Source organism: Rana temporaria, chromosome 3 (genome assembly GCF_905171775.1).
Source record: "Rana temporaria chromosome 3, aRanTem1.1, whole genome shotgun sequence".
NCBI lineage: Eukaryota > Metazoa > Chordata > Amphibia > Anura > Ranidae > Rana > Rana temporaria.
In genome coordinates this window covers 356,206,921-356,234,624 of record NC_053491.1, presented here as the reverse complement: position 1 = coordinate 356,234,624, position 27,704 = coordinate 356,206,921, and the positions used below count along the sequence as shown (strand labels likewise).

At 42.1% G+C, this 27,704-nt stretch overlaps 1 protein-coding gene across 1 annotated transcript in view; it reads left to right on the top strand.

Annotated features, from left to right (window-relative positions):
- The window catches only part of RIC8B (RIC8 guanine nucleotide exchange factor B), a 70,933-nt gene that overhangs the window by 34,833 nt on the left and 8,396 nt on the right, over window positions 1–27,704 (top strand). The window contains exons 5-9 of the mRNA XM_040345211.1: window positions 1,893–2,043; window positions 5,776–5,871; window positions 12,410–12,554; window positions 14,450–14,594; window positions 14,968–15,087. Of these exons, the coding sequence (XP_040201145.1) occupies window positions 1,893–2,043; window positions 5,776–5,871; window positions 12,410–12,554; window positions 14,450–14,594; window positions 14,968–15,087 (657 nt within the window). The remainder of the gene's footprint in view (window positions 1–1,892; window positions 2,044–5,775; window positions 5,872–12,409; window positions 12,555–14,449; window positions 14,595–14,967; window positions 15,088–27,704) is intronic.

Genomic DNA, 27,704 nt, shown 5'->3' with positions numbered 1-27,704 from the left:
ATGGGGCTGGACGCCATTTACGTTCACGTTGAAAACAATGACGTCCTTGCGACGTCATTTGGAGCAATGCACCCTGGGAGTTTTTACGGACGGCGCATGCGCAGTTCGTTCGGTGCGGGGACGCGCTTTATTTAAATGAAACACGCCCCCTACCCGCCGAATTTGAATTCCGCGCCCTTACGCCACGAGAGATACACTACGCCGCCGTAACTTACGGCGCAAATTCCTTGAGGATTCAAACAAAGGCAAAGTAAGTTACAGCGGTGTAGCGTATCTGACATACGCTGCGTCCGGCGCAGATCTATGTGGATCTGCCCCTATATGGCCAAAAGTTTCGAACCATCACACCTAATAGGAGCTTGTTGGGCATCCCATTACCAGTCAATGGTCGTAATATGGTGGTGCCCAAACGCCTCTCTAGCTGAACAGCCTCTGCTCTTTTGGGAAGTCTTTCCACAAGATTTTGTGTGTTGAGCTAAAAATATATTGTTTGCACTTTGAGGGCAACCAGTGATCTGACTTCTGACTGTGCAATATGTAAAGCGCTGGGTTATTGGCACTATGAAAATAGCTGTAACTGATAAATGGAAGTGTCAGGGAGTCTCAAAATTTGGCCATACAGTTTTAACATAAGGAACACTGTAGAGTGGCATTGTGCAGCACATCTGGAAAGTATTCACAGCTTCACTTCCATATTTTATGTTGCAGCCTTATTCCAAAATGCATTAAATGTATTATTTTCTACTAGCAATACCCCATAATGACAACGTGAAAAAAGTTTGTTTGAAAATCTTTGTATGTGTATATATATATATATATATATATATATATATATATATATATAAAAAAAAATCACACGTACAGAAGTATTCACAGTATTTGCTATGACATGCAAAATTTGAGCTTGTGTGCATCCTGTTTTTACAACTTTATTGAAGTCCACCTGTGGTAAATTTAGGTGAGCGGACATGATTTGACACACCTGTCTATATAAGTTCCCAGAGTTAACCGTGCATGTCAGAACACAAACCAAGCCATGAAGGCCAAGGAATTGTCTATAGACCTCCGAGATGGGATTGTATCGAGGCATAGATCTGGGGAAGGGTACAGAGAGATTTCTGCAGCATTGAAGATCCCAATGGACACAGGTGGCCTCCATCATCTGTAAATGGAAGAAGTTTGGAACTACCAGGACTCTTCCTAGAGCAGGCCGCACACCCGGCCAAACTGAGTAATCAGGGGAGAAGGGTCTTAGTCAGGGAGGGGACCGAGAACCCTCTAGTCACTCTGACAGAGCTCCAGCATTTCTCTGTGGAGAGAGGAGAACCTTCCAGGAGAACCACCATTTCTGCAGCACTCCACCAATCAGGCCTGTAGACCTGGGGTTTGCCAAAAAGCACCTGAATGACTCTCTGACCATGAGAAACAAAATTCTCTGGTCTGATGAAACTAAGATTGAACTCCTTGGCCTGAATGACAAGCGTCCTATCTGGAGGAAACAAGGCCCCGCTCATCACCTGGCCAATATCATCCCTACAGTGAAGCATGGTGGTGGCTGCATCATGCTGTGGGGATGTTATTCAGCAGCAGGAACTGTGAGACTAGTTGGGATCGATGGATAGATGAATGTAGCAATGTACAGAGACATCCTTAATGAAAACCTGCTCTGGACCTTGTCCTGTTTCCCCCCCCCAGTCTAACGACCCTAAGCACACAGCCAAGATGACAAAGGAGTGGCTGCGGGACAACTCTGTAAATGTTCTTGAGTGGCCCAGACTTGAACCCTATTGAACATCTCTGGAGGGATCTGAAAATGTACACTGTCTTAGATAAATGTAATTTGATTCCATGATTTTGTAACCACCGTCCATTTATTGTTATGTTTTTTACAGCAATACGATCAACTTGTTGAGCAATGTTCCAGTCTCCTGCCTGGATGTTCTCATCCAATCACGTGGACAAGAAATGTCTGCAAACAACAATGAGCCAGACATGGAGGCAATTCAACTCATTCTGAATTTTATGGAGAAGAGAATAGATAAGGTATTGGCGTTCTTACAGCAGTTGAGTTTGTCTTCTCCCCCTTCTGAGCTTACCTGTTACACTGTTAGATCCACACACATTAAGGCTGGGTTCACACTACTACACTACTTTCATCCTACTTTGCTCTGCTACATTGGTCCTACATTTATCCTACATTGGTCCTACATCCATCCTACTTTCATGAACAGGATACTACTTTGGTCCGACTTCAATGATATTCAATGGGCCTGAAGTAGGATCAATGTAGGACCAAAAGTAGTACAGGGAGCATTTTCAAAGTCGGACCGACTTGTGTAGGACACTACAAGACGCTCTCATAGGGAAACATTGAAAACAGAGCAAAGTAGGATGAAAGTAGTGTAGTAGTGTGAACCCAGCCTCAAGCAGAACTAAACCCACCAATGTTTTTCCTAAAATGGGTTACATTCAAGGGCATGCCTTGACTAATGGTTACTGGTGTGCTTTTGTTGGCTCTCAACCAACTGTCAAGTCATCAAATGGCTGATGTCATAACTAAATGCGTGTGCAGCACCATGGCTATTACAGATCAACCAAAGGCTAAGATGGCAACTTCCTTCACCAATAAGGATAGTAGGGTTTAGTTCTGCTTCAATGGGCAAGCGGAGGCTTTAGAGCAGTGGTCATCAACCCTGTCCTCAGTGCCCACTAACAGGCCAGGTTTGCAAGATAACTGAAATACATCACAGGTGATATCATTTGCTGCTCAGTGATTGCAGTATTCTAGTCTGCATCTCCCCAAGGTAATACATAAAACCTGGCCTGTTAGTGCGCCCTGAGAACAGGGTTGATGACCACTGCTTTAGAGGACAGCTGTTTGTTTTATAAAAAAAAAAAAAAAACGGGGCACAGACGGCAATTAAACTGAGAAGCCTATTAATCCCTCTCCACTCTATCCAAAACTAAAAATGAAAACGTTTTCCCTTTTTAGTTATACTTTAACTTTTACGGTCACTTACATTATTATTTTTTTTTTTTTTTTTAATAACTTTATTGCTATTGCAAGGGATAAACAAAATCTGTTGTGATGGCATGGGCTGTGACAGGTCCTCTTATTTTGGAGATCTGGTGTCTATTGGACCCATATGTTTTCTCTGGCCTTGAAGCAGCGGGTCAAACAAAGACCAGTGTAGTGGCTTTAAACAGAAGTAACAAGGATTTTGTCGGTTGGTTTCTGATCTCAGCAGGGACTCCTGTTTCCTCCCTTTTTACAGTGCACCTGATGCCACCATTTGCATCCCTCCTGAGCTCCCTGTTGGAATGGGAGAGTCCAGAAAAGAAGGAACTTCTTCCACAGCATGTAAAGTGATACAACCACCTGAATCCAACATGTAACATACATACATCTGTATTGAGATGGTTAAAACAGAACTCCAATATGTTAATTACATGCTCTGTGATGGATGGGAGTTGGATATACCTATTTATTTATTGCACTTTCAGACAGGGGGGTTATCAATATTCTGAGCATTTTGTTTTAAAAATTGCCCTGTAGGAACTTTTTAAAAGAAGCACTTGTAAGAAGACAAAATGTAACTGCAATACAAGAGTTATTTTTGACAGTTATATAATTACTTGAAATATCTCCTTTTCCACAACTTCCTGCATTCTGCTAATGCCTTTTTGTTTTACTTTCAACTTTTAGGCTGGATTCACACCTAATACTAATGCGGCTCCCAGCAGGGATCCTGTGCACGGTTTCAGCCTGAATTTTTGGCTGAATTCGGACCTGAAACAGACCAAAAGACGCACAGGGCTCCTGTGCAAATTTTGCACTGGAGCCGCAGCAGACATATGTGAACCGGCTCCATAGGGAGCTGGTCAAAATCTCCTGCTATTGCAAATTGGATGCGGGGACACTATGGTGTGAACCCAGCCTTAAGGACTACATAACCTATAGTACATTGATATGTGGTATTTTTCTCTACTGACTGTGCCTCCTAAACTCCTCGACACCTCTGCCATTCAGACTGCAGGATCTGTGACATATGCAACCCTACAAGTAATGCATCTTAACAAGACTTTTTGAGGATCCCTCACACATTTACTTCACGGACATCTCTGGCACATTTTCACTAAATTTTAAAAACTTCAAGAATCTGCATAGGCTAGAAAATGTGCAAATTGGACTTAAATTTGACAAACCCTTCTACATGTTTATGTACCTGTATAAAAGCATGTAGACATCCAAAAGGTCTAGCCCAAATTACTCTTAAGCCTTGTACACATGATATGATTGTTGGCAGGGGATTGTCTGTTGACAGACTGTTGTCTTAAAATCTTACCGTTAGTACGCTCCTTTTGACAATTGTCAAACTTTCAGCTAACAAATGTTGGATGACATACTAGTAAATTTTTGACGGACAACGGTTTATCGTCAGATTTTCTAAAAGGTCAGTACACAAATCCATCACACAAAAGTACAAATGTGCATGCTCGGAATGAATGCTCACCAAACACAAAATTAGCAGAAGGGGCCCAAAGGGTGCTGCTCAAGAGCTGAAATTCCTTGTAGTACGTCACTACATTCGTGTTTGTGGCACAATTGTGTACCGTTAGTATGCAAGACAAGATCTTGGCATACGCCCTTTTGACAAAAATCAGACGCTCGGTTAGCCAACAATCGTAACGTGTGTACGAGGCTTAGGCCAGGTTCACACTTGTCCGAGTTCATAACAAATGCGATGCGTCAAAAACACTTTGAATTCGCATGTCATCCCTAAAGTCATTGTTTTCAATCACGGTCGTTCACATACATGCGTTGCGATTCCTCTACGAATGCGATAAAAAGAAGGGTCTTGTCCAACTTGGGGAATAGGCGTTCCTATCAAGAGGGGAACATGATTGACGGCCAGGTATGGCGCGTCACGCTTTCCGAAAATAGCCGGAGTAGGTCTCGGCTCTTCACGGCGCATGCGCACAGACTAGGAGCTGACTGCGCAGGCGCCGTGAAGAGCCAAGTCCTATTTCGGCTATTTTCGGGAAGCGTGACGCGCCATAGCTGGCCGTCAATCATGTTCCCCTCTTGATAGGAACGCCTACTCCCTGAGGGAGTCTGAAACGGATTAAACTGTGAGTACAGCGGAACAAAATAAAATAAATGCATACTGTAGCTGACGCTAGTATGCTGCATGGCATGATAGACAAAAAAAAAAATTTTTTTTAGGGTGAACCCCCGCTTTAAGTCTTTCTCAACCAGGGTTCCTCCAAAGGTTGCTAGAGGTTCATTAGCAGTGAGCTGTGATGGAATTACTTCAAGCCTAACTTTTTTTTTTGTTTGTTTTTCCTCTAATGAACAGTTTAAAGGGGACCTTTTTCCTTTTTCCACTGACCTGTTGTAATCTGAAAGCAGGGAGATTTCGCTAGCTTCAGAATACACAGATCAGCCCTCCAGCTATAGCCTGCAAAACTAATCAAGAGGAAATTCCAGCAGGGCATTTATATAGAAGTTGATCGTTTGATCGACTTTGGTATAACCACAGTGCCCGTACATGGATCAAAATTTCAATCCTCTATCTGCAGATTTAGCAGTTTCTACAAGTCCACCTAGCCTAACTGATAAAATGGCTTGGCTGGAGCTGGGAATCCTTTATGTCTTTGCATCAATTCAATGGTGTAAACCGACTGACATTAACAGGAAATAAAAATTCAGTCTGCATAATATTGGTTCTTTTTTTTTTTTTTTTTTTTCTTCCTGTCTCCATCTCATCTTAGGGCTGCAGCTACAGAGAAGGTCTCACACCCGTTCTTAGCTTACTTACAGAATGTTGCAGGGTCCACAGAAGTATCCGGAAATACATCAAAGCAAAGGTAAGAGCTCTAGCTTCTGCCTGCCTGGATTGTAGGTGCTTTATATGACTAACCTTCCAATAGGACCATAACTGAAACTGTTCCATACCCAGGGGTGGGGTAAAACATGTTGGATGGTGGCCTGGATGAGTGGATCCTACCTGTTAACCACCCTAAATACACAGAAAGTCCCTTGTAAAACTCAGTTGCTGCAACATCCTTGGTGCGTTTACAAATCCCAGCCAATGAGAGAGCCAAGAGCCTCTACTATCATGCACATCACTGGATCAAGATTAGCCTCGGGTATGTATTTAGCTTTCTACATATCATGGAATAAGATAAAGCCTTTACAAACACTTTAAAGTGAATATGTTCAGACTATGAGCAAATTAAAGTATTTACATATTTAAAGAAACCATTAAAAGTACTTGGTTTTAAATTTGAGAACTAATCAATTCACAGTACATGCAGCTGCAGAGGTCTGTGGGGGCTTTAATGTATACTGATTATAAACCTACTTTAGCCCAGGTTCACACTGGGCTGCGGGAGTGAAGCCGTGCGAGTTTAGCTGAACTCACACAATTTCACTCCCGCTGGCAGTCCCTATTCCGGCCGCGATTTCAGAGACATCTGTGCAGGTTTCTGCACAGATGTCAATGTAAATCGCAGCCCGAAATCGCAAAAAGTAGTACAGGAACTACTTTTTGAAATCGGTGCAGCGCCGCAGATGCGGCATCGCACCGATTAGGGTGGTGCAAATGCCGCCGATTCAAGATGCGATTTGACATCACAAATCGCATCTCAAATCGTACCAGTGTGAACCAGGCCTGAAACATGGTATGTTCACAGGTGCACTACGTTAGACCTTTGTAACTAATCACCAAATGGTCCCTGTATCCCTAGCATGCACAAAGCTGCTGCTCCTACTCTCAGACAGACAGGGAAAAGCATCAGCTAAAGGCACAGCAAATAGTAGTGGCTCTATGCCATGTGATCGCCGTTCAGTAGTAGGCTATGCAGTGTTGAGCTTGATTAAAGTTCTTGTACAATTATGTGAGCCGTTCTTTTTCAAAGAATATATAATGTGCAGTGTGTCTCCTTGTATAATTTAATTGTGTAAAACACCTTAATTACAGCGCCACTGGGCGATCCCGTAACCCACCATAGCTTTTCTTTCCTGCTTTGAATACTGCAGAGGAAGGGACCGAGATTCCCACTGATGTCAGCCCCTCTCCGAGCACTGCAGAGGGAGGGGCCGCTGATGTCAGCCGGAGGGAGGGAAGAAGAGCTCTGGCGGGTCACGTGAATGCCCAGCGGCACTGTAAATAAGGTATTTTCCACAATAAAGTTACACAAGGAGAAATGCTACACATTTATATAACCTTTTTACAAAACTGATTATATGTTTATACAAGGACTTTAAATAGGGCTTATTTTTAGGGTAGGGCTTATATTGCAGCTATCCTAGAAAATCAAGGTAGGGCTTATTTTCAGTGTGGAGCTTATATTGCAGCTATCATAGAAAATCACGGTAGGGCTTATTTTCGGGGAAACTGGGTACCCCTTTTTCTGGGCAGCATTATCAACTAAAAATAGATTTTTAAGAAACACTGGTCTGTTTTGAAGAACTACAGACTATTGGGCCCAATACTCCCTGTTTTCAGGGGGGTTACATCCCTTGAAGAATAGTTTAGCTCCTGTTATATTGGATCCACCCCAACAAATGTTTTCTCACAACCTGGTGAGTTATTACCATTGTAAGAGGTGTGCAGTCTGTAAGATTAATAAAGATGGCAAACAAAAGTTACACTAACTGGCAGGACTTATCCTATCAAACACTTCATCGCATGTACCACAAAGAATGTGGTTTATCTCATCACTTGTTCATGGTGGGAAGCAGTATGTGGGTAGGACAACAAGAACATTCTTTATACCAGGGATCTCTAACTCAAATTACCTGAGGGCCACAAGACAAGTTTTCATATCCCATGGGGGGCCGCATGCAAACTTTCAAACTTCAAAAACAACAGTACTGGTGTCAGCAGGCGCATTATGAAACCCCAATACTGGTGTCAGCGGATGCATTATTAACCCCAGCACTGGTGTCAGTGGATGCATTATTAACCCCCTAGCACTGGTGTCCGTAGATACATTATTAACCCCCTAGCACTGGTGTCAGCGGACGCATTATTACCCCCAGCACTGGTGTCAGTGGACGCATTATTAACCCCTAGCAGTGGTGTCAGCAAACGCATTATTAACACTGACCACTACACTGCACACTGACCACTACACTGCACACTGACCACTACACTGTGCAAGAGGTAATAGTCGCGCTAAATACATATATAAATATACATATGTAGTGAAGGGAAAATTGTTACTTTACCAAATAAAAAGTTAAACCTTAAGTGAAACAAAGTAACCATTCAATAATATGCACATATGTAGAAAATAAATTTAAAATGAAAAAGATTGTGATACATGACATCTCAAGGTCATCCGCCACCAGATATCTATATATCAAACAGACATCTAGGGCCAGATCCACGTAGCGGATCGTAATTTTAGTCCGGCGTATCGTATTAACGCTACGCCGTCGCAACTTTGAGAGGCAAGTGCTGTATTCACAAAGCACTTGCCTCTAAAGTTACGGCAGCGTAGCGTAAATCTGCCAGGCGTAAGGGCGCGGAAATGTTAAAGATGTGGGCGTGTTTTATGTTAATTTTACTTGACCCAACGTAAATGACGTTTTTTTTGAACGGCGCATGCGCCGTCCGTGGGGGTATCCCAGTGCGCATGCTCCAAATTAACCCGCAACAAGCCAATGCTTACGACGTGAACGTCATTCTACGCAAAGCCCTATTCGCGAACGACTTACGCAAACGACATACCATTTTCTAAATTTGACGCGGGAAAGACGTCCGTACTTAACATAGGATACGCCTCATATAGCAGGGGTAACTATATGCCGAAAAAAGCCTTACGGAAACGACGTAAAAAAATGCGCCGGACGTACGTTCGTGGATTGCCGTATCTAGCTAATTTGCATACTCGACGTGGAATTCGACGGAAACGCCACCTAGCGGCCAGCATAAATATACACCTTAGATCCGACGGCGTACTAAGACGTACGCCAGTCGGATCTAGCCCAGCTTCAGGCGTATCTTGTTTTGTGGATACAAAACAAAGATACGCCGGAGCAAACTAGAAGTTACACAGCGTATAAATAGATACGCCACTTCTTTGTGGATCTGGGCCCTAGTGTTCAAATGACATTTAAAGCCAAATGCAAAGATACAAAAAACATAGTCCACTGTATCCAAAAGGGAATAAGTCCAATCCCACAGAGAAGAGTGCATACATAGATGCCTGCAGATAAACCTCTGCAGGGTCTTATGATCGTCCGGGATATCAGGATCACCAGGCTCCTGTTAATCTCCTCACTTCTGCTCTTAGGTCCACCAATAGAAACGTAGCAGGAACCCTCTCTCCAAGGAGGGTAAATCCATAAACGGTATAAAAAAAAGAAAGGCTAGGATAGTGCGTTATCTTTAAAAATTGCTGAATCATTTATTGAAAAATCAAAACGGTACAGAGCAAAATGAAAGAAAAATTTTAAATAGCCGGCATAAGTTAGAAAAACGTACGCCCGTGCTTCCGGGGTCACGTGGGGACAACAATGCGTAGCACCGCCCTGACCAGTTTCGTCATAAACAATGTTTTCAAAGGGCACGGTAGACTTGGACCCCATGTCCCCAATGATCTCACATGACGAAACATGTAGGACGTTGTCTATTTCTAAACTACCCAAGCCAATTGAGCTTGTATACAAGTCATTTTTTTTATCTTGGGAACTAACATTTTAACCGCTCACTATTCACTGGATTGCTGTAAGTGTTTAGTAGCCTTTCTCAAAATAGGTTTTTACAGTTTTACACTATGTGGACCCCACTTTTCTTCCTTATTGGTTACGTCTGAGGAACACCAGGGGTTTATTTGGCCAGCCATGTTACCTTCATATCCAGTCTAACTACTAAGGGATTCGCCATCAGTGCTGGATCATTATTTAAACGCTTGTCTAGACTTCTATATTGTGGAGTCTAGAGATCTGGTACTCTCACATCATGTTTATTATCATGGTGGAGGTGCACAGGGTGGATATTCATCTAAACAATCACATTTATTTGGATAATCAATGGCTTTTCTTTTTATCTGTCACTATGCACTTTAGTGTTCAAGCACTATATGGACTATTTGTTTAATCATTTACTTTTAACCTCATTTAGTGCTGCAATTTTTTATTATGAATGTTTGTCCAATCTTCTATTGTCGGAGTTTGATGAGCCTGTGTGAATTGTAGCCTCGGTTTCCTGTTCTCAGCTGACATGAGTGACATCTGGTGTGGTCTTCTGCTGCTGTAGCCCATCTGCCTCAAGGTTTCATGTGTTGTGCGTTCAGAGATGGTATTCTGGTATTCTGCATACCTTGGTTGTAACGAGTGCTTGTTTTTGTTTTTTTGAGTCTGCACATTCCCCCTGACATTAACAAGGCATTTTTGTCCACTCAACTGATGCTCACTGGATATTTACTTTTTTCAGACCATTCTCTGTAAACACTAGAGATGGTAGTGTGTGAAAATCCCACTAGATCAGCAGTTTTTGAAATGCCCAGCCCAACTGGCATTAACAACTATGCCACGTTCAAAGTCACTTAAATCCCCATTCTGATACTCGGTTTTATTTTTAGCAAGTCGTCTTCACCATGTCTTGATGCATACATGTCTGTATGCATCAAGATATGCCAGTTACTTCACTGTATATAGGTAAGGCTTTACAACCCACCCCCCTCCCAGGAGGGTAAAATGAGTGGGCACTCACTAGTTAGTTGCAGGAATAAGGGCGTTACCCCCTACTAGCTTCTCTCCTTCCACATTGGTCATATCCCCTGCAGGTCTCTTAGGAGACTTGGTTATGCATCAGGCAGGCCACAGGTCTGGACCACTCTAAAGCAACCTGCAGCTAACGCCACATGCTGCACTGTCAAGGAGGTAAACCCACAGGAGGATCCAGTTCAAAGCAACATTACAGGCCAGTCCTGCATTTTTCACCAGGTGAAGATCCAGGTATGGTCCTGCTACACTCTGCAGAGGAGTCAAATAATCTGGAATGTGGCTACGTTTAGTGGTTTTTGTGGTGAAGGAATCATTGTAGAAAGAACTTCCATTTTTAGAAAGTAGGCTTCACACAGAAAAGAGGTCTGAAACAAAAGACCCTAGCAAAGCAAAGGCTAGCTGTGGGGGGGTTATATGGGGGGGGGGAGATGTTTTTTGCAGCTTTGTTTTTGCCAAACACTCAAAGGTGTCTGCATATAACTCCGTCATACCGATTTTTTTAAGATGGAGTCCTGTACGGCAAGTCATTAAAGGAAAGCATTTTTACTGCAACTTTTGTGGAATAATTGCTACCCTTTGCACAGTTAGAGGACTGTGAGACTATTGAATGTCAATCGCCTGATCACAGGTCACCTTTGGAACTTATATTGATGTAACACACTTGTTAGTGTCTGATTCCAAGATAAATTGTGCAGCTGTATTTGTGAAATCCAAGGCGTTGTTCAAATAAATAAAAAATTCCCAGGGGAATGCCTGGTTCCACTGTTAGCAGGACCTCTGACTTACTTTAGGGGAATGGGAGAAAAACAAGGTGTGCCAAAAACTAAGTGCTGCAGAAGATGCAACGAATGGTATATTTAATTAAAATCAACCAAATGCCTACTCACACTAATATAAAGATCAATAGGCATATAATAGTATAATATCTCCATGTTCTGTCGTCACTTCCGATGCGACTTCCGAGTGTGTTCCATGCTGGTTCCGAGACGAGGCGGATGTCCCGCCAGTTGTTCCTCTCCTCTCGTGTTAACCTCTACACACCACCATCCTCCGGGGGCCCGCTGAGTGACCACAGCATTATACTATTATATGCCTATTGATCTTTATATTGGTGTGAGTAGCCATTTGGCCGGTTTTAATTAAATATACTATTCGTTGCATCTTCTGCTGCACTTAGTTTTTGACGCACCTTGTTTTTCTCCCATTTGTTCTTCCAGAGACTGCTTTGCTCTCAAGGGAGCTGCCACTAATGCTGCTGTATACGTATACTTCCTGGACTTTATAGACTTTAAGTTGTGTTATCAGTGTGTTTCAGTACCCCCTCCTGCGCCACTCTGTTTTTGTCTTTGTTACTCCAGGGGAATGCCTGTGCCCACTATTAGCCGGGCCTCTGACTTAAACAGTTCAGATACCAACACCCCTCAACTCTACTGCAGTGTTGCATATGCATTCCATGTAGGGGTGTTTGAATCTCTGCCTCAGAGCAATGCTTATAACTATTCTGCCAAGCTGCAAAAACCAAAAATTCTGGAAAAAAATGCTAGTTTGTTTGCATTATTGAATCTTGTTGATAGCTGCAGGGGTTAATTTTATAACAACATAAGGTTGCAGTAGTAAACATAAGCTAAAATTCCCATTATGTTTTTGGTCTTTGCATATTTTTAGGTTCTTCCTCCACTGAAGGATGTAAGTAACCGACCAGAGATTGGGACAACAGTAAGGAACAAACTGGTGCGGTTGATGACCTATGTGGATTTAGGAGTGAAGCAGATCGCAGCTGAATTTCTGTTTGTTCTCTGTAAAGAAAGAGGTAAATTCTTTTCACTTCTATCTGTGCCAAAAAAGGGAAATCTTCTCCCTCCCTGACCCTTAAAACTTTAATGAACTTTTACCTCATTTAAAACTAATGAGAAAAAAGGAAAGTGGGACTTTAAATGAGGCTATTAATTTGTGGGGGTGAAGTAATTTGAAAGTATATTTATTGGCATATTGAGTCTGACAATACATAACCATAATGCACAAAGTAAAAAAGGTTTAATATGTATACACACGTGCATGCTGTTGACCTCAAAAATATATTGCATATCAAATGGACCGCATATATAATGGACAAGAGATTTAATATGGATAAAATTAATTACAAATTCATCAATGTACATGTCATCTAAAAGGCACTATGCAGTGTAATCAATGGTAAGAAAGACAGTATGATCATTTGGTTGTAGCTGATGCGTCTAAATAGGTTCCTATCAGTAGGCATGAGAATGCACCAAAAAATCTGATGCGTTTCGTGGATAATACCACTCTTCAGGAGCAGGGGCATGCAACTCTATAAAAAAATAAAATAAACATGAGTAGACAAGTATGATCAAATGTTATACCCCTCAATGGGGAGAATGTGTACAAGAGAAAAGGGAGAGAGTTACTCATCCCTCTGAAAAACGTCCACTGTGATAAATCTGGAAAATTTAGAGACTGTCCAAATCGTCTGTACTGAGAGCTGTGGAAGGGGCCCGCAGGAGAGGGACCAGGTACTCAAAACATCATCCTCACTAAAACAAAAGGTAGAAATCCAGGTAGTGGTGGGGGGGGGGGGATTCATATCTAAAAAATATATATATATATATATATATATATATATATATATATATGATATGGTGTACTATAAATACTCTGTATTGTGGGAAGTAGCTAAAGCCCAATACCAGGTGCAGGTGGACAAGTGAATGTGAAAGGAAAAAAGAGAGAGAAAAACAGATCAGAGATGAAAAAGGAAAAATAAAAATCAGTTTTTCTCTCTTCACACACCTTTTTCCTTTCACTTGTCCACCTGCACCTTGGTATTGGGCTGTAGCTACTTCAACGATACAGAGTATTTATATATTTTATATTTTTAGATATGAAGCCCACTCGCACCACTACCTGGATTTCTACCTTTTCGTTTTCTTGGGGATGATGTTTTATGCACCCGGTCCCTCTCCTGCGGGCCCCTTCCACAGCTCCTGATACAGACAATGTGGACAGCCTCTGATTCCTCATCCCCCATTTTCCAGATTAATCACGATGTATGTACTCAGAGTAACTCTCCATTTTTTTTCTTGTACACATCCTCCCCTTGAGGGGTGTAACATTTGATCATACTAGTCTACTCATGTTTTTTTTATTTTTTTATAGAGTTGCATGCACCTTCCCCTGAAGAGTGGTATTATCCATGAAACGCGTCAAATTTTATGGTGCAATCTCATGCCTACTGATAGAAACCTATTTTGACTCCTATACAACCAAGTTATCATACTGTCTTTCTTACCATTGATTACACTGCATAGTGACATTTAGATGACGTGTACCTCATTTTAATTCATTTTATCCATATTAAATCTCTTGTCTATTTTATATGCTGTCCATTTGGTATGTATATGTAATATAGTATCTATATGTAATATATTTTTGAGGTCAACACCATGTATGTGTGTGTGTATACATATTAAACCTTTTTTACTTTGTGCATTATTGTTATGTATTGTCAGACTCAATACATTTTCAAATTACTTCACCCCCACAAATCAATAGCCTCATTTAAAGTCCCACTTTCCTTTTTTCTCATACCTGAACCAGGGATGGAGGCACATACCGTGTGCTTCATTTAAAGTCCCAAACTCCCCTCTATTCCATTTAAAACTAATGGTATTTTTCCTCTTTTGCCAGTGGACAACCTACTGAAGTATACTGGTTATGGAAATGCAGCTGGGCTTCTTGCCGCCCGAGGGCTCCTGGCTGGTGGTAGAGGTGATCGCTGGTATTCTGATGATGAGGATACTGATACTGAAGAATACCTCCAGGCAAAACCAAAGTAAGAAGCATTCATTTGGGTGACAGCATTTGCAGGCAAACACTGGAACAAATACCAGGGTTCTAGCCCGTCCAGCATTTATGCATGAAGAATATAATGAAGTGGCCATGTCCCCATGTCCAGTGCATGTGTTTTGAGGGTATAACTACTGATTTTCTAATTGGCCATCAACATGCATTCACATAACGATGCACATTGCCCTCAACCAAAACTAGATTCCCATTCAGTTGGCTATTGCCTATCTGTCTGACCTTCTTTAAAAAAACTTTTTTTTTTTCAGGTTTGTATAGAGCAGAGAAGTATTAAAAACCTCTGACAAAAATGAATTTAGGACTAAACTGAATGCTTTCAAATGTATTCTCTTGTGTTGCAGCATAAATTTAATCACGGGTCATGTGGAGGAACCAATGCCAAACCCAATGGACGAAATGACAGAGGAACAGAAGGAGTACGAAGCTATGAAACTGGTCAGCATGTTTGACAAACTGTCCAGGTAATGTAATGGAGTCTTTGCCTATGCCAGATCCCTTGCATTTTGGAGACCAGTGGTACATTCTGTAAAGGGCTTAAATAGCACTACAAAGAATCGCATGTGATCTGAACAGGAATGCGGCGTGAACCCAGGCTGAAGTCACTTTGACACGCCTGGGTTCAGACAGGAGCAGCGGGGGAAACCACAGGTGATTTGGACAGGAATTGCACCACATTCCTGTTCCTGATTTAGAACTCATAAAATTTTGTATGGTTCTAAGCAATTTAATGAACCCGTACCACAAGATTACAGACCAAATTAAAGTCAGGCAAGAGTTAAATGGTGATGCCCTGCGCGTCCACCCAACAGCTCCAGACCTTATCGAACTTGTGATGGCGATTTCTACTAGCACAGGTTAAATTATATAAAGGAAGGGTACTGTTAATAGCCATCTTCTATCCACTCACAGTGGGGGGGAGTTGAAGCTTTCCAACGTAGGAGAATTTCTCTACACACATAATATGCCGAGTAAACCACAAAAAGGTGTGGGTATCTGGCAGGTACCACCTGTCCACAAGACCCAGTAGCCAAATGACTGGATCCAGTGGGGGAGAAAGGCCACCTACATTAACTGTAGTCACCACTTCTTTCCAGTAACGTAGGGCTGAACATGACCAAAAAGCATGGAAGTAGGTACCCGCCCCCGTACCACAACGAGAACAAGTTTTTGAGGTCCCCAGGTATACGAGACAATAGTTGGGGTGTATAATATACCTGATGGAGAAACTTCAATTAAAGGAACCGATCCCTGAAGGAAATCATGGTTTTTAACCACTTCAGCTCCATAAGGATTTACCCCATTCCTGACCAGAGCACTTTTTACAATTTGGCAATGTGCTGCTTTAACTGGTAATTGCGCTGTCATGCAATGCTGTACCCGAACAAATTTTTTTTTCCCAATATAATTTTTTTTGGAATATAAGCGAAAAAGACGGAAAAAATATTTTTAACTTTTTTGCTATAAAAAAATACAATAAACTCAAATTTTAGTCATACATTTAGGCCTAAAAGCATTCAGCCACATGTCTCGGGTAAAAAAAAAAAAAAAAACAATAAGCGTATATTTATTGGTTTGTGCAAAAGTTTTATAACGTCTACAAACTAGGGTACATTTTCTGGAATTTACGCAGCTTTTAGTTTATGACTGCCTATCTCATTTCTTGAAGTGCTAAAATGGCAGGGCAGTACAATACCCCCCCCCCCCAAATGACCCCATTTTGGAAAGTAGACACCCCAAGGAATTTTCCGGGAAGGCTTGGTGAGCACATTGAACATTTAATTTTTTTGTCACAAACCAAATACCTTGGGGTATCTACTTTCCAAAATGGGGTCATTTGGGGGAGTTTTGTGCTATCTGGACATTACAGGGCCTCCGTAACTGTGATAGGTAGTGGGGAGTAAAATCACAATCTTACGCCTTTTAGAAAGCCTGAAGGCGGTGCTTGGTTTTTGGGGTCCTGTAAGCAGCTAGGATCCCAAAAAGTCTCACAAATGTGGTATCCCCGTAATCGGAAGAAGCAGAATGTATTTTGGGGGTGCAATTCCACATATGTCCATGGCATGTTTGAGCAATATATCATTTAGTGAGAACTTTGTGCAAAAAAAAAAAGTTTGTAATTTTTCCGAAACTTTTGGCAAAATATTCCATGGAATCAACATTCCTATCGGCAAATAGCTTGGGGTGTCTACTTTCCAAAAAGGGGTAATTTGGGGGGGGGGGGGGCTTTTCATGGTATTTTATGTACAACATTAGAAGCTTATGCCACACATCAGCCATTCTTCTTACCACTTGAAGACAAAGCCCTTTCTGACACTTTTTGTCTTTTTTCTAAAAAATTACTCTGAACCCCATAACATTATTATTATTTTTTTTAAAGAAAAGGCCCTAAAGATTAAAATGGTGGGTGTTGCAAATATTTTCCCCACACATTATTTGCGCAGCAATTTTTTTATTTTTATTTTTTGGAAATAAAAAACACTTTTGAATTTTAATGCACTAAAACACACTATATTGCCCAAACATTTGATAAAATATGAAAGATGGTCTTAAGCCGAGTACATAGATACCAAACACGACATCCTTTAAAATTGCGTATAACCATGCAGCCAAACTACATACATTTTTAAAAGCCTTTACAAGTTTCCACTATAGATTTACAGAGGAGATCTACTGCTAAAATGACTGCCTTCGATCTGATGTTCGCAGTGATACCTTGCATGCATGGTGAATGAATGAAAACTTATATAGCGCAGCACATGCGAACTTAATCGCCTCTGGGTGCAATTGCTGATTACATATGACACGGGACCGACGCTTGCATTTTTTCCTTTTTATTGTTATCACAGAGAATGTAAATATCCCCCTATGATAGCAATAAGTAGTGACAGGTACTCTTTAAAAAAAAAAAAAAATATTGGGTCTATTAGACTCTCTAGATCTCTCCGCTGCCCTCAAAGCATCTGACCACACCAAGATTGGTGTGATCAGATGCTATCCAATTCCCAATGGCGCGGTATATATCCGGCGAAACTGAAGTCATGAAATGCTCGTAGCTTCCGGTTTCTTATGCCATAGAGATGATTGGAGCCGTTCTGATCTTCGATCAGCTCTATGGTCAGCTGGTGGAGCCACCGCCTGCATTATCTGGTTCCCCGTTGGGGGGGAGGGGAGGAGTACGGGTACTTCATAAGTGGTTGGCTCCCAATATGGATTGGCAAATGCAGCAGGAAGGACACTTTGAGCTTGACGGGCCTGTCTTTGTCTTTTTGGTGGCTGTGGGACACTAGTTGTGCTAGCCACCTCACCAGCTTGAACTGCACTTTTGAGACTCACCACGCAATACTGCAGTGCTGGTTTGACTACGATCAGGGTGTAAGAGGCCGCTGGTGCTTGCCAGTTCACCACTAGTACTGGCTCTCTGCTCCATACGAGAGCCCTGGGTTCTTGCACCTCAACAACAGCAGAAGAACGGGGTTGGGTATGCCTGACCTTGGCAGGCACCACTACTCCGTCGTCAGAGCTGTCCGTCAGGGTGTCACTACTGTCTACAGGATTGTATTCTGAGCCTAATTCTGACAGATGAGCGACTTCTGCCGCGTACACACGATCGGAATTTCCGACAACAAAACCGTTAATTTTTTTTCCAACAGAATGTTGGCTCAAACTTGTGCTGCATTCACACGGTCACACAAATGTTGTCTTCCGAACGTCAAGAACGTGGTGACGTACAACACTAGGACGAGCTGAGAAAAATTAAGTTCAATGATTCCGAGCATGCGTAGGATTTTTGTGCGTCGGAATTGTATACAATCGGAATTTCCAACAAGAACTTTTGTTGTCAGAAAAATTGAGAACCAGCTCTCAAACATTTAGTTGTCGGAAATTCCGACAGCAAATGTCCGATGGAGCATACACACGGTCAGAATATCTGACCAAAAGCTTGCATCGAACATTTGTTGTCGGAAATTCCGATCGCGCGTACGTGCCATTCCTCTTCAATATCTGTAATGCTCAGAAACGTGTAGGCCTCTTCACTAGTGTACTTTCGATTGGACATTGTAGCCTCTAAATTTACTGATAAAACTAGTGAAACTCACAGGAAAAAAGAGCACCTGACTGTCAGCGACTGCTTCAAATGCTACCAAAAAAACTGTATGTGTTCGCAGGGATTAGGCCTGTCTCTTCGAACGCCGCAGTTATGCGTTTTGTAAGTGACAGTAATCAATTGCTACTGCACTTGGATGGGCTGGGTGGAGGGGCTAAACCAGGGCTCGACAAATCCTGGGCGCCAGGTCGCCATGGCGACTAGAAATAGGGTCCTGGCGACTTAAATTGAAAGGGGGGCAAAAAAAAAAAAATATGTTTTTTTTTTTTGTTTTTTGTGAGCTGGGGCCATCTGGTGGTGAGCCGTTGGTATTACAAGTTATTACCACCAGATGTGAGCTGGCGCCATCTGGTGGTGGCCGTTGGTATTACAAGTTAAGCATTACAAGTTAAACAGCAATTCTAATGTAATTTTTCACTATTTTCACTGCCATCTTCTTCCCTCTAATTAGAACCCCCAAACATTATATATATTTTTTATCCTAACACCCTAGAGAATTAAATGGCGATCGTTGCAATACTTTCTGTCAGGCCGTATTTGAGCAGCGGTCTTACAAGCGCACTTTTTTTGTGAAAAAATTACACTTTTTTAAATTAAAAAATAAGACAACAGTAAAGTTATCCCCCTTCTTTTTTTTTTATATTATGAAAGATAATGTTACGCCGAGTAAATTCATACCCAACATGTCACGCTTCAAAATTGCGTCCGCTTGTGGAATGCCGACAAACTTTTACCCTTTAAAATCTTCATAGGCGACGTTTAAAAAAAATCTATATTGATCTGTTACTATATCCAGACACTATACTACTAAGGGAGGTGTATGGTGCGTGCATGGGTGTTCGTGCTACTGGCACGAATCTGACGCAGCCTGGGGTGACATAGACCCTGACTGCCACTAAAACCTAACTGATGGCACTGACCGGGTGATCAAGGGGTTAATCCTTTATTAGGTAATATATACGCTATTAAAACTAAACAGCGTCACCTGTGACACTAATACGATGATCACTGGTGAAAGGGTTAACTAGGGGGCAATCAGGGGGGTTAAAACCTTTTATTAGGTAATATATGGGGGTACCCGACGGTAAAACTAATCGGCTAACTAGCCTCACCCGTGACACTAATACGGCCATCAGAAAAAAGATCTATTAGTGACACTGAGACAGGGGGTGAAAGGGTTAACGGGGGTGATCAAGGGGTTAAACCTTTATTTGGGGGGGGGTTCCCTAGACCTAACAAGGCCTACTACTAGATGCCCTAACACTGATTAGAGTCACAAGTGACAGCAATGCAGTGATCAGTAAAAAATCTGAAAACTGCAATTGGTGACAGGAAGTGAAGGTGTTAACTGGGGGGGCGATCAGGGGGTGACCAGTGTACCTACATGTACTGGTGTTGATGTAGTGTTGTGCAACTCGCTGTAAGATGTTCTCTCTCTCTCCGGAACGGAAAAGAATTCCAGAGAGGGAGATGACATCACTTCCCCTGTCTGTGTGTACACTTACAGACAGGGGAAGCATTTTCATTCGCCAGAACCGATCAGCAGGTCCAGGCCTGGACCTGAAGACTGATCGGATCTGCTACGAATCCGATCGCCGCAGGGGCACGCGGCCCCAAGTGACATACAGGTACGTGATTTTACACACCAGTGCCACTTTGCCGATGTATATCGGCGTGAGCCGGTCGGCAAGTGGTTAAAAATTGGAGTAAACAGTCTTCCCAATCGTCTGTTAGAGTAGGGATGTCAGTCTGCCATTTAGCACACATGTCCATCATTTTGGGCAAGGTCAAAGGAATCAAGTGAAAATAAAGTGCTGACAGCGGTTTAGAGAGGCTAATATTTTTTTGTAAAGGGTCAGATGTCGGCACAATGTTATGAGGGAATTGCGAGTTAGCCGCATGGCGCAGCTATAGAAACCTAATAAAAAAATATGGTTAGGCAACCAGTAGCAGTCACGTAATTCATTAAATGACAGAACAGAGCCACAAACCATAATATGTTGTAGTAGTGCAATTCCGTGTCTGGCCCAAAAGGGAAGGATCTGGGATCTTGCGGTGGGAAGAGTTGGGGTTGCCCCACAGGGGGGGGTGTATGGGGAGTCTGCCTCATATTGGGTCCTTGCTTGTTTGGGTTAATCTTTTTACCCACATCTGTCAATGTACACAGATATTTCAAAATGTAGACACAATAGTCTGTGTTACAGTTCATGCACTGAATGCCCCATGTGGATCTGAGAAATATCCCCCACAAATAAGAAAATTGCACCCATTGCTGTTGTGGCACCTATAACCACAAGTCTTCTGTGACATTTTGTACAGGGCTTTTGAATATTTCTGGCCAGGGTTAGCCTGACCCAAAAAGCATGTAGGGTTCTATTGCCTCTGTGTGCCAGTAGAGGCGTTGTCTTAAACTAGGTGTCAATGAGCCATCTGCTAGCAATACGTTAAAGCGGAACTAAAGAGAGTTGTACTCTTCTTTCCCCCAAGGTCCCTGTCCCTCAGAATTGTTTTCCATGTTCTGGGTTTTGGCCAGCTTGGGATGGTGTCGCTGATACATAGAAGCTAGTCTCCTGGCACACAGGGGTTGGGCTGGCTGCTGTAAGCAAAGTTGTGCATGCCCAGTTTCGTTTACAAGCCAGGTAAAAATGAGAGCAGGCACTTGGGGTGTATTTTATTGCATATCTGAGGTAAATAGCCTGCTCGCAGTGAATAGCAGTGAAACTTCAGTACCACTGCACTTCTGATCGTCAAAACTCACAATTTAATGTGTATAAAATTACAGGTTGATCGGTTTTCTCAGAGGATTTGGTACAGTCTACCAAATATTTTGCTTGCTTGCAGGATATTCCCATTCCAAAAGTTTTATACATTTCCTCTAACTCCCGTCTCTAATCATACTCATCTGAGCAAATACGTGACACCCTCAAACCGTAAAATAAGTACGTTTATTGTGTACAATTTGGGTATCTTTTTTTGTTTTACCTGAATGTTTTTGGGGGGATTTATAACGTTAGGGAGGTGAGGTGGCTCCTTTCAGTCTTGTATCTCGGCAGCAATGTATGCCCTTATGCTTGACAAATGGGTCCTGTGTAGACCTGAAATTTTGCGCTTTTCCCCTGTGATCTCTTTTGAATATAGGCATTTGGATGTTGCTTGAGGATCCATGGTGTGCTGGCAAATATGTGTGTTGATGCTACAGGAAAAGTTAAACACTGGAACTATGCTATAGGACAATACCACAATGTGAAACTGCTAAAGGTCATTGCCATTATAGACCCTTAATGCTCCTACATTTGCAGCTCCTAGAGCACCCTTAAAAAATTATCAGTGCCACATTTAATATTACTCCAAACAAAATTCATTATTCATGGATAACCTTATTGCTGGCTTCTGAGGACCTCTGGTTTTAAGGTAGATGAACAGGATTAATTTTTTTCTTTAGAGTCAAAATGTCTTGAAAAAAATAAAGTAAGTGAAAGCATCCTATCCCTCCGTGCTCACGTGCAGAAGGGAACGCATGCGCAAGTCGCGCCCGCATATGTCAACTGTGTTCAAGCCACACGTGAGGTATCGCCACGATCATTGGCACAATGGCAAAAATTCTAGCGCTAGAACTCTAACTGTAAACAGGTAACCTATGGAGATTTTTAAATACTGTAGTGTGTTGCCATTCCATGAGCATGCAACACTTTAAAACATGACATGTTAGGTATCCATTTACTTGGCAGAACATCATCTTTTACATTTTATAACAAAATTGGGCTAACTTTAGTTATTTTTTTTTATGCAAAAAAGTATATTTTTTCCAAAAGAAATTGCATTTGAAAGACCGCTGTGCAAGTAGTGTGGCAAAATAGTGCAACAATTGCCATTTGATTCTCTAGGGTCTCTGCTAAAAACATTATATATATTTATTTATTTGGGGGTTTCAAGTAATTTTCTAGCAAAAAATATGAATTTAAACTTGTAAGCAAAGTTCCAGAAAAGGCCTGGTCAGCAAATGGTTAGTAAACCCTTATCACTAAAATCTAATATATGATAAAAAAAATAAAGCGGGATTCCACCTGGAATTTATTTTTTAATAAGGACACTTACCTGTCCAATGTGCCCGCACCTTCATCCTGACTAAGGGAAACTGGCAGTGAAGCCTTACGGCTTCACTGCCCATTTCCTACTGCGCATGCGCCACTCGCACGGCACTTTGTGAATGGGCGGTTGCCTCCTGGGATACACACAGTTCCCAGAAGGCAGCGCGCCCCATACACCAGAAGACACCGCGACGGAGGACGAGGAAGAAGACCACCGCGGTGGAGGAAGAGGCACCGCATAGCAACAGCCCTTTCTGGTGAGTATAAAATTTTTGTTCTTTAATTTTGGGGGAAAAAATAAAAATTAAGGTGGAACTCCACTCCCAAGTCTTATTTTAAACCTGCGGCTTTCAATAATAAGTAAATGCCATGTGGGCCCTTCACACCTGCAAGTTCTGTTGTCATTCCCTACCACATGTACTGTGTTAACATGAGGTATTATGCACATAAACTTGCCTTATGGCAAATCATGTACAGGTGATACTCAAAAAATGTAATATCATGCAAAAGTTAGTTTATTTCACAAATGGAACCTTTAAAGGTCAAACGAATATATGCGATATACTCATTACATGCAAAGCAAGATAATTCAAGTCGTGATTTTTCATAATTGTGATGATGATAATGGCTTACAGCTCATGAAAACCCCAAATCCACAATCTCAGAAAATTAGAATATTGTGAAAAGGTGCAATATTCAAGGCTCAAAGTGTCCCACTCTAATCAGCTAATTAAGCCATAACACCTGCAAAGGGTTCCTGAGCCTTTAACCACTTCCATACAGGGCATTCCCCCTTCCTGCCCAGACCAATTTTTCGTTTTGAGCGCTGTTGTACTTTGAATGACAATTGCGCAGTCGTGCAACACTGTACCCAAATGAAATCTTTATGTCCCCCCCCCCCCCCCCCCCCCACAAATAGAGCTTTATTTTGGTGGTATTTGATCATCTGCGTTTTTTATTTTTTGCGCTATAAAGAAAAGAATAGCGACAATTTTGAAAAAAACACAATATTTTTTACTTTTTGTTTTTCACAATTTTTTTTCCTCCGTTTAGGCCGATACATATTCTTCTACATATTTTTGGTAAAAAAAATAGCAATAAGCGTATATTGAATGGTTTGCGCAAAAGTTATAGCATCTACAAAATAGGGGATAGATTTATGGCATTTTTATTTTTTTACTAGTAATGGTGTCGAACTGCGATTTTTATTGTGACCGTGACATTGCGGCGGACATATCGGACACTTTTGACACGTTTTTGGGACCATTCACATTTATACAGCGATTAGTGCTATAAAACTGCACTGATTACTGTGTAAATGTGACTGGCAGGGAAGGGGTTAACACTAGGGGGCGCTGAAGGGGTTTAATATGTTCCCTATTGTACTGTACTGGAAACACATAACAGTCTCCTCACCTCTGACAGGAGGTGGATCTGTGTGTTTACACATACAGATCCACACTCCTGCTATGATCGCGGGCAATCGCTAGTGTCAGGCGGACATCACGACCACGTGCATCGGGTCACAAGCTGAGCCGCGTGCGCCCCCTAGATGGCCGGGAAGAAACGACGTAATAGGACATCCAACCGGAGTGAGGGAGGGTTCCAGCTGGCGTCAAATTATTATTGCCCAGTAAGGAAGGGGTTAAATTGTCTCTCAGTCTGGTTCAGTAGGAATCACAATCATGGGAATGACTGCTGACCTGACGGTTGTGCAGAAAACCATCATTGACACCCTCCATAAGGAAGGGCGGCAAACGTCCGGGCTGTGGGCTAAAAGAACAGAGGGGATCCTGGTAATGGGAGTGTTGGAGAGGATGTCTCGCCTGACCCCCCCCCCCGCACGGTCACTGACCAGCCTCTCCGATTCTTGGGACTCTGCAAAGTCTAGTAAAGAGCGCAAACTCTCCTAGACTGCACAGCACAGGAGATGCTGCACCGTGGCCGCAAGTCCCTTGAGTTCTAGCAGGTGACTGGCCCTTGGCCCACAGCCAAAGTGCCCCTGTCCAGCCTGGGTGACACCCATGGCACCCTCCCTAGATACAGTGAGAAAGTGAGCAGACCTAAAAAGGGATGGCAAGTGTGCATCCCCATCCCCTGCTGCTTTGAAGGACTGCAATTTGTTACATTATTGTTTCTAGATATGCTCTATTGGCTACAAGATGCCTGAACACTGTATCTCAAACATTCAATCGAAAAAGTTTCCCCTTTAACAATTAATTATCCTTTTTTTAATTGGTTGATTATTCCTAGGTCACATTCCATCACCTGATTACATATCTCCATAGAAATATCCACTTACCTAGCCAGCGTGCAGGGTCCTGCACAGGTTTAATTAAATTGCTACCTGCAAATCGACTTATTACCTCAACGCTTCCTCACCCTCGCAGTAAGGCGCAAAAAGCCAGCTTTTTCATTATGACAGTAATGATTTTCCAGAGAAACAAACACTATTCAGCCACGGGCCCTTGTTTCACAAGACTATGTTTCTTGCCTATTAATATTTTCTGTTAATTGAAGTCTGAATTCCAACAATACTTTCTGTTGGCTGTCTGTGATGTGATTTTCTTTGGTCAGCGGCTACAAAAGGGAGCATAGACGGTAGGAGCAGCATTGCCCAACAATTAGCTGGTAATTATGTGTTTTTAATGAGCTGGCTGGCAGTTGGTTTCTTATATACAATCTGCTTTATTGAATATATCAGACAACATAGGCCAGGATAATTGGAGCGAAGGCTTCCACCGTAGTATTCCAAATGTCATTAAAAGATTGGTAGCACAAAACCCTAACTAGATCCTTTGTAATCTAGAAATCCTACACTTAAAATGGCCCACTTGTTGTCAACAACTGTTCTGGTATAGCAACAGTCCCATCTCTCTCGCTCTCCCATTTCAAGTACATCTAAACCCTAAATTACATTTATTTTTCTAATGCACCACACACAACTGACATTTTCTTTTTTTTTTTTATAGGAAATTTTGAGAGAACGGTAAATTCTATATCTTGGTGTACCATACAGGACACAATAGTTGATTTATGCCACTCCTTTAGGTAAATCAACATTGGTAAAACCTTTTCTGGGTTCAGCCCTTTGTGTCCCCATATAACCCCAGTTCTTCTCCAACAAAAGAAGGTTTCAATCACCTAAAGAAAAAAAATCCAGCGCCTCACGGAGTGGGTTATATGGGGACACACCTAGGAAAGCTTTTTCCAGGAGGCATTTACCTGAAGGTAGTGCCATATAACCAGGGGAGGACTGACTGGTCAGGGGCACTTTGGCTGTGGGCCAAGGGCCAGTCATTGTTAACATACTTGCACTTTACACAAATTATAACAATTATACATCCATTAAAGAAATGTTGTGTACAGTAAAACCTTGGGGCCAAATCCACAAAGACCCGGCGTAATGGCGAAATTCTAATTTAAGTTACACTGCCTTAAAATTTCTACCTAAGTGCCCGATCCACAAAGCACTTACCTAGAAATTTCTGGCCGTGTAACTTAAATTCCGCCGGCGAAAGGCGTTCCTCATTTCATGGGGGCGATTCCCATTTAAATGAGGCGCGCTCCCGCGCCGGCCATACTGCGCATGCTCGTGACGTCATTTTCCCGACGTGCATAGCACGAAATTACGTTACGCCGGGCTTTGTGGATTGCGACGGGTCAATAAAGTTGCGTCGGGGGAAAAAAAAAAGATACGGCGCAAAAAAATAAATTCAAATTCGGAAAAAAAAACGTGTCGCTAGACAGAAGGGTCTGCTTTTACATGGTGTACTAACTTTACACCATGTAAAAGCAGCCCTAATTTTGCGTATGCAACTTAATACTTACGGAGAAAAAACGAAGCAGAAAAGCTTCGTGGATCTCCGTAAGTGCTAATTTGCATACCCGAGGCGGCATTTCGACACAAAATGCCCCCAGCGGCGGATGCGGTACTGCATCCTAAGATCCGGCAGTGTAATTCAATTACACATGTCGGATCTTCTCCCTAACTATGGAAAACTGATTCTGTGGATCAGTTCCATAGTTAGGACCAGGGATACGACGGAGTAACAGCAGTTACTCCGTCGTATCTCTTTTGAGGATTTGGCCCTTGGTTTTCGAGCATAATTTGTTCCAGAAACATGCTTGTAATCCAAAAGCACTTGTATATCAAAGCATTTTTTTTACAGGGTAGAGAAGAGAGGCACCTCTAAGTGTAGCAATAAGTTGCTAAATGTTGTACCTTCATTAAATGTAACCACATTGCTACACTTAGAGGCTCCTCCCTCCTTTTTTTATACTCAGTTGTGACATGAAACTGCTCTTATATCAAGGCAAAATGTATTAAAACATTTTGCTTGTCTTGCAAAACGCTCTCAAACCAAGTTACTCTCAAACCAAGGTTTTACTGTAGTTTTTTCATACTAGTATAGGCATAATGAAGAAAACTAGGGAATAGCCCCTACTGCTACCAGAACTCAGTGCTGCTTAGTCTATGTAACCAGTGCTACAACAGTATGATGCAGTAGCCACATAGTTATATAAAGCAAATCGTTTTTTTTAACTATTTAAGGTCATAGTAAAGCTGGAATTCTAATTTTAAGGATAGCGCTATATACATTTTTTCTTAAAGCTGAGTTCCAACCACAATTACATCCTGCGTTTTTATAATATAAATCTGGTCACTTACTATTTTACAATCCGCTGCCGATCCGCATAGATATTCAAAAAAGATAGTTTATAAAACTATATCTACACCGTTGTCATTTTGCTTGTGGGCATTGTGAAGCCCACAAGCACTTACTTCCTGGAAGTCTTGGATTTGGAGTGATAATTGGATAGCGCACTGCATTCTGGGAAATGATGACACACATTTCCCAGGAGCATTAGAGGGAGATGATGT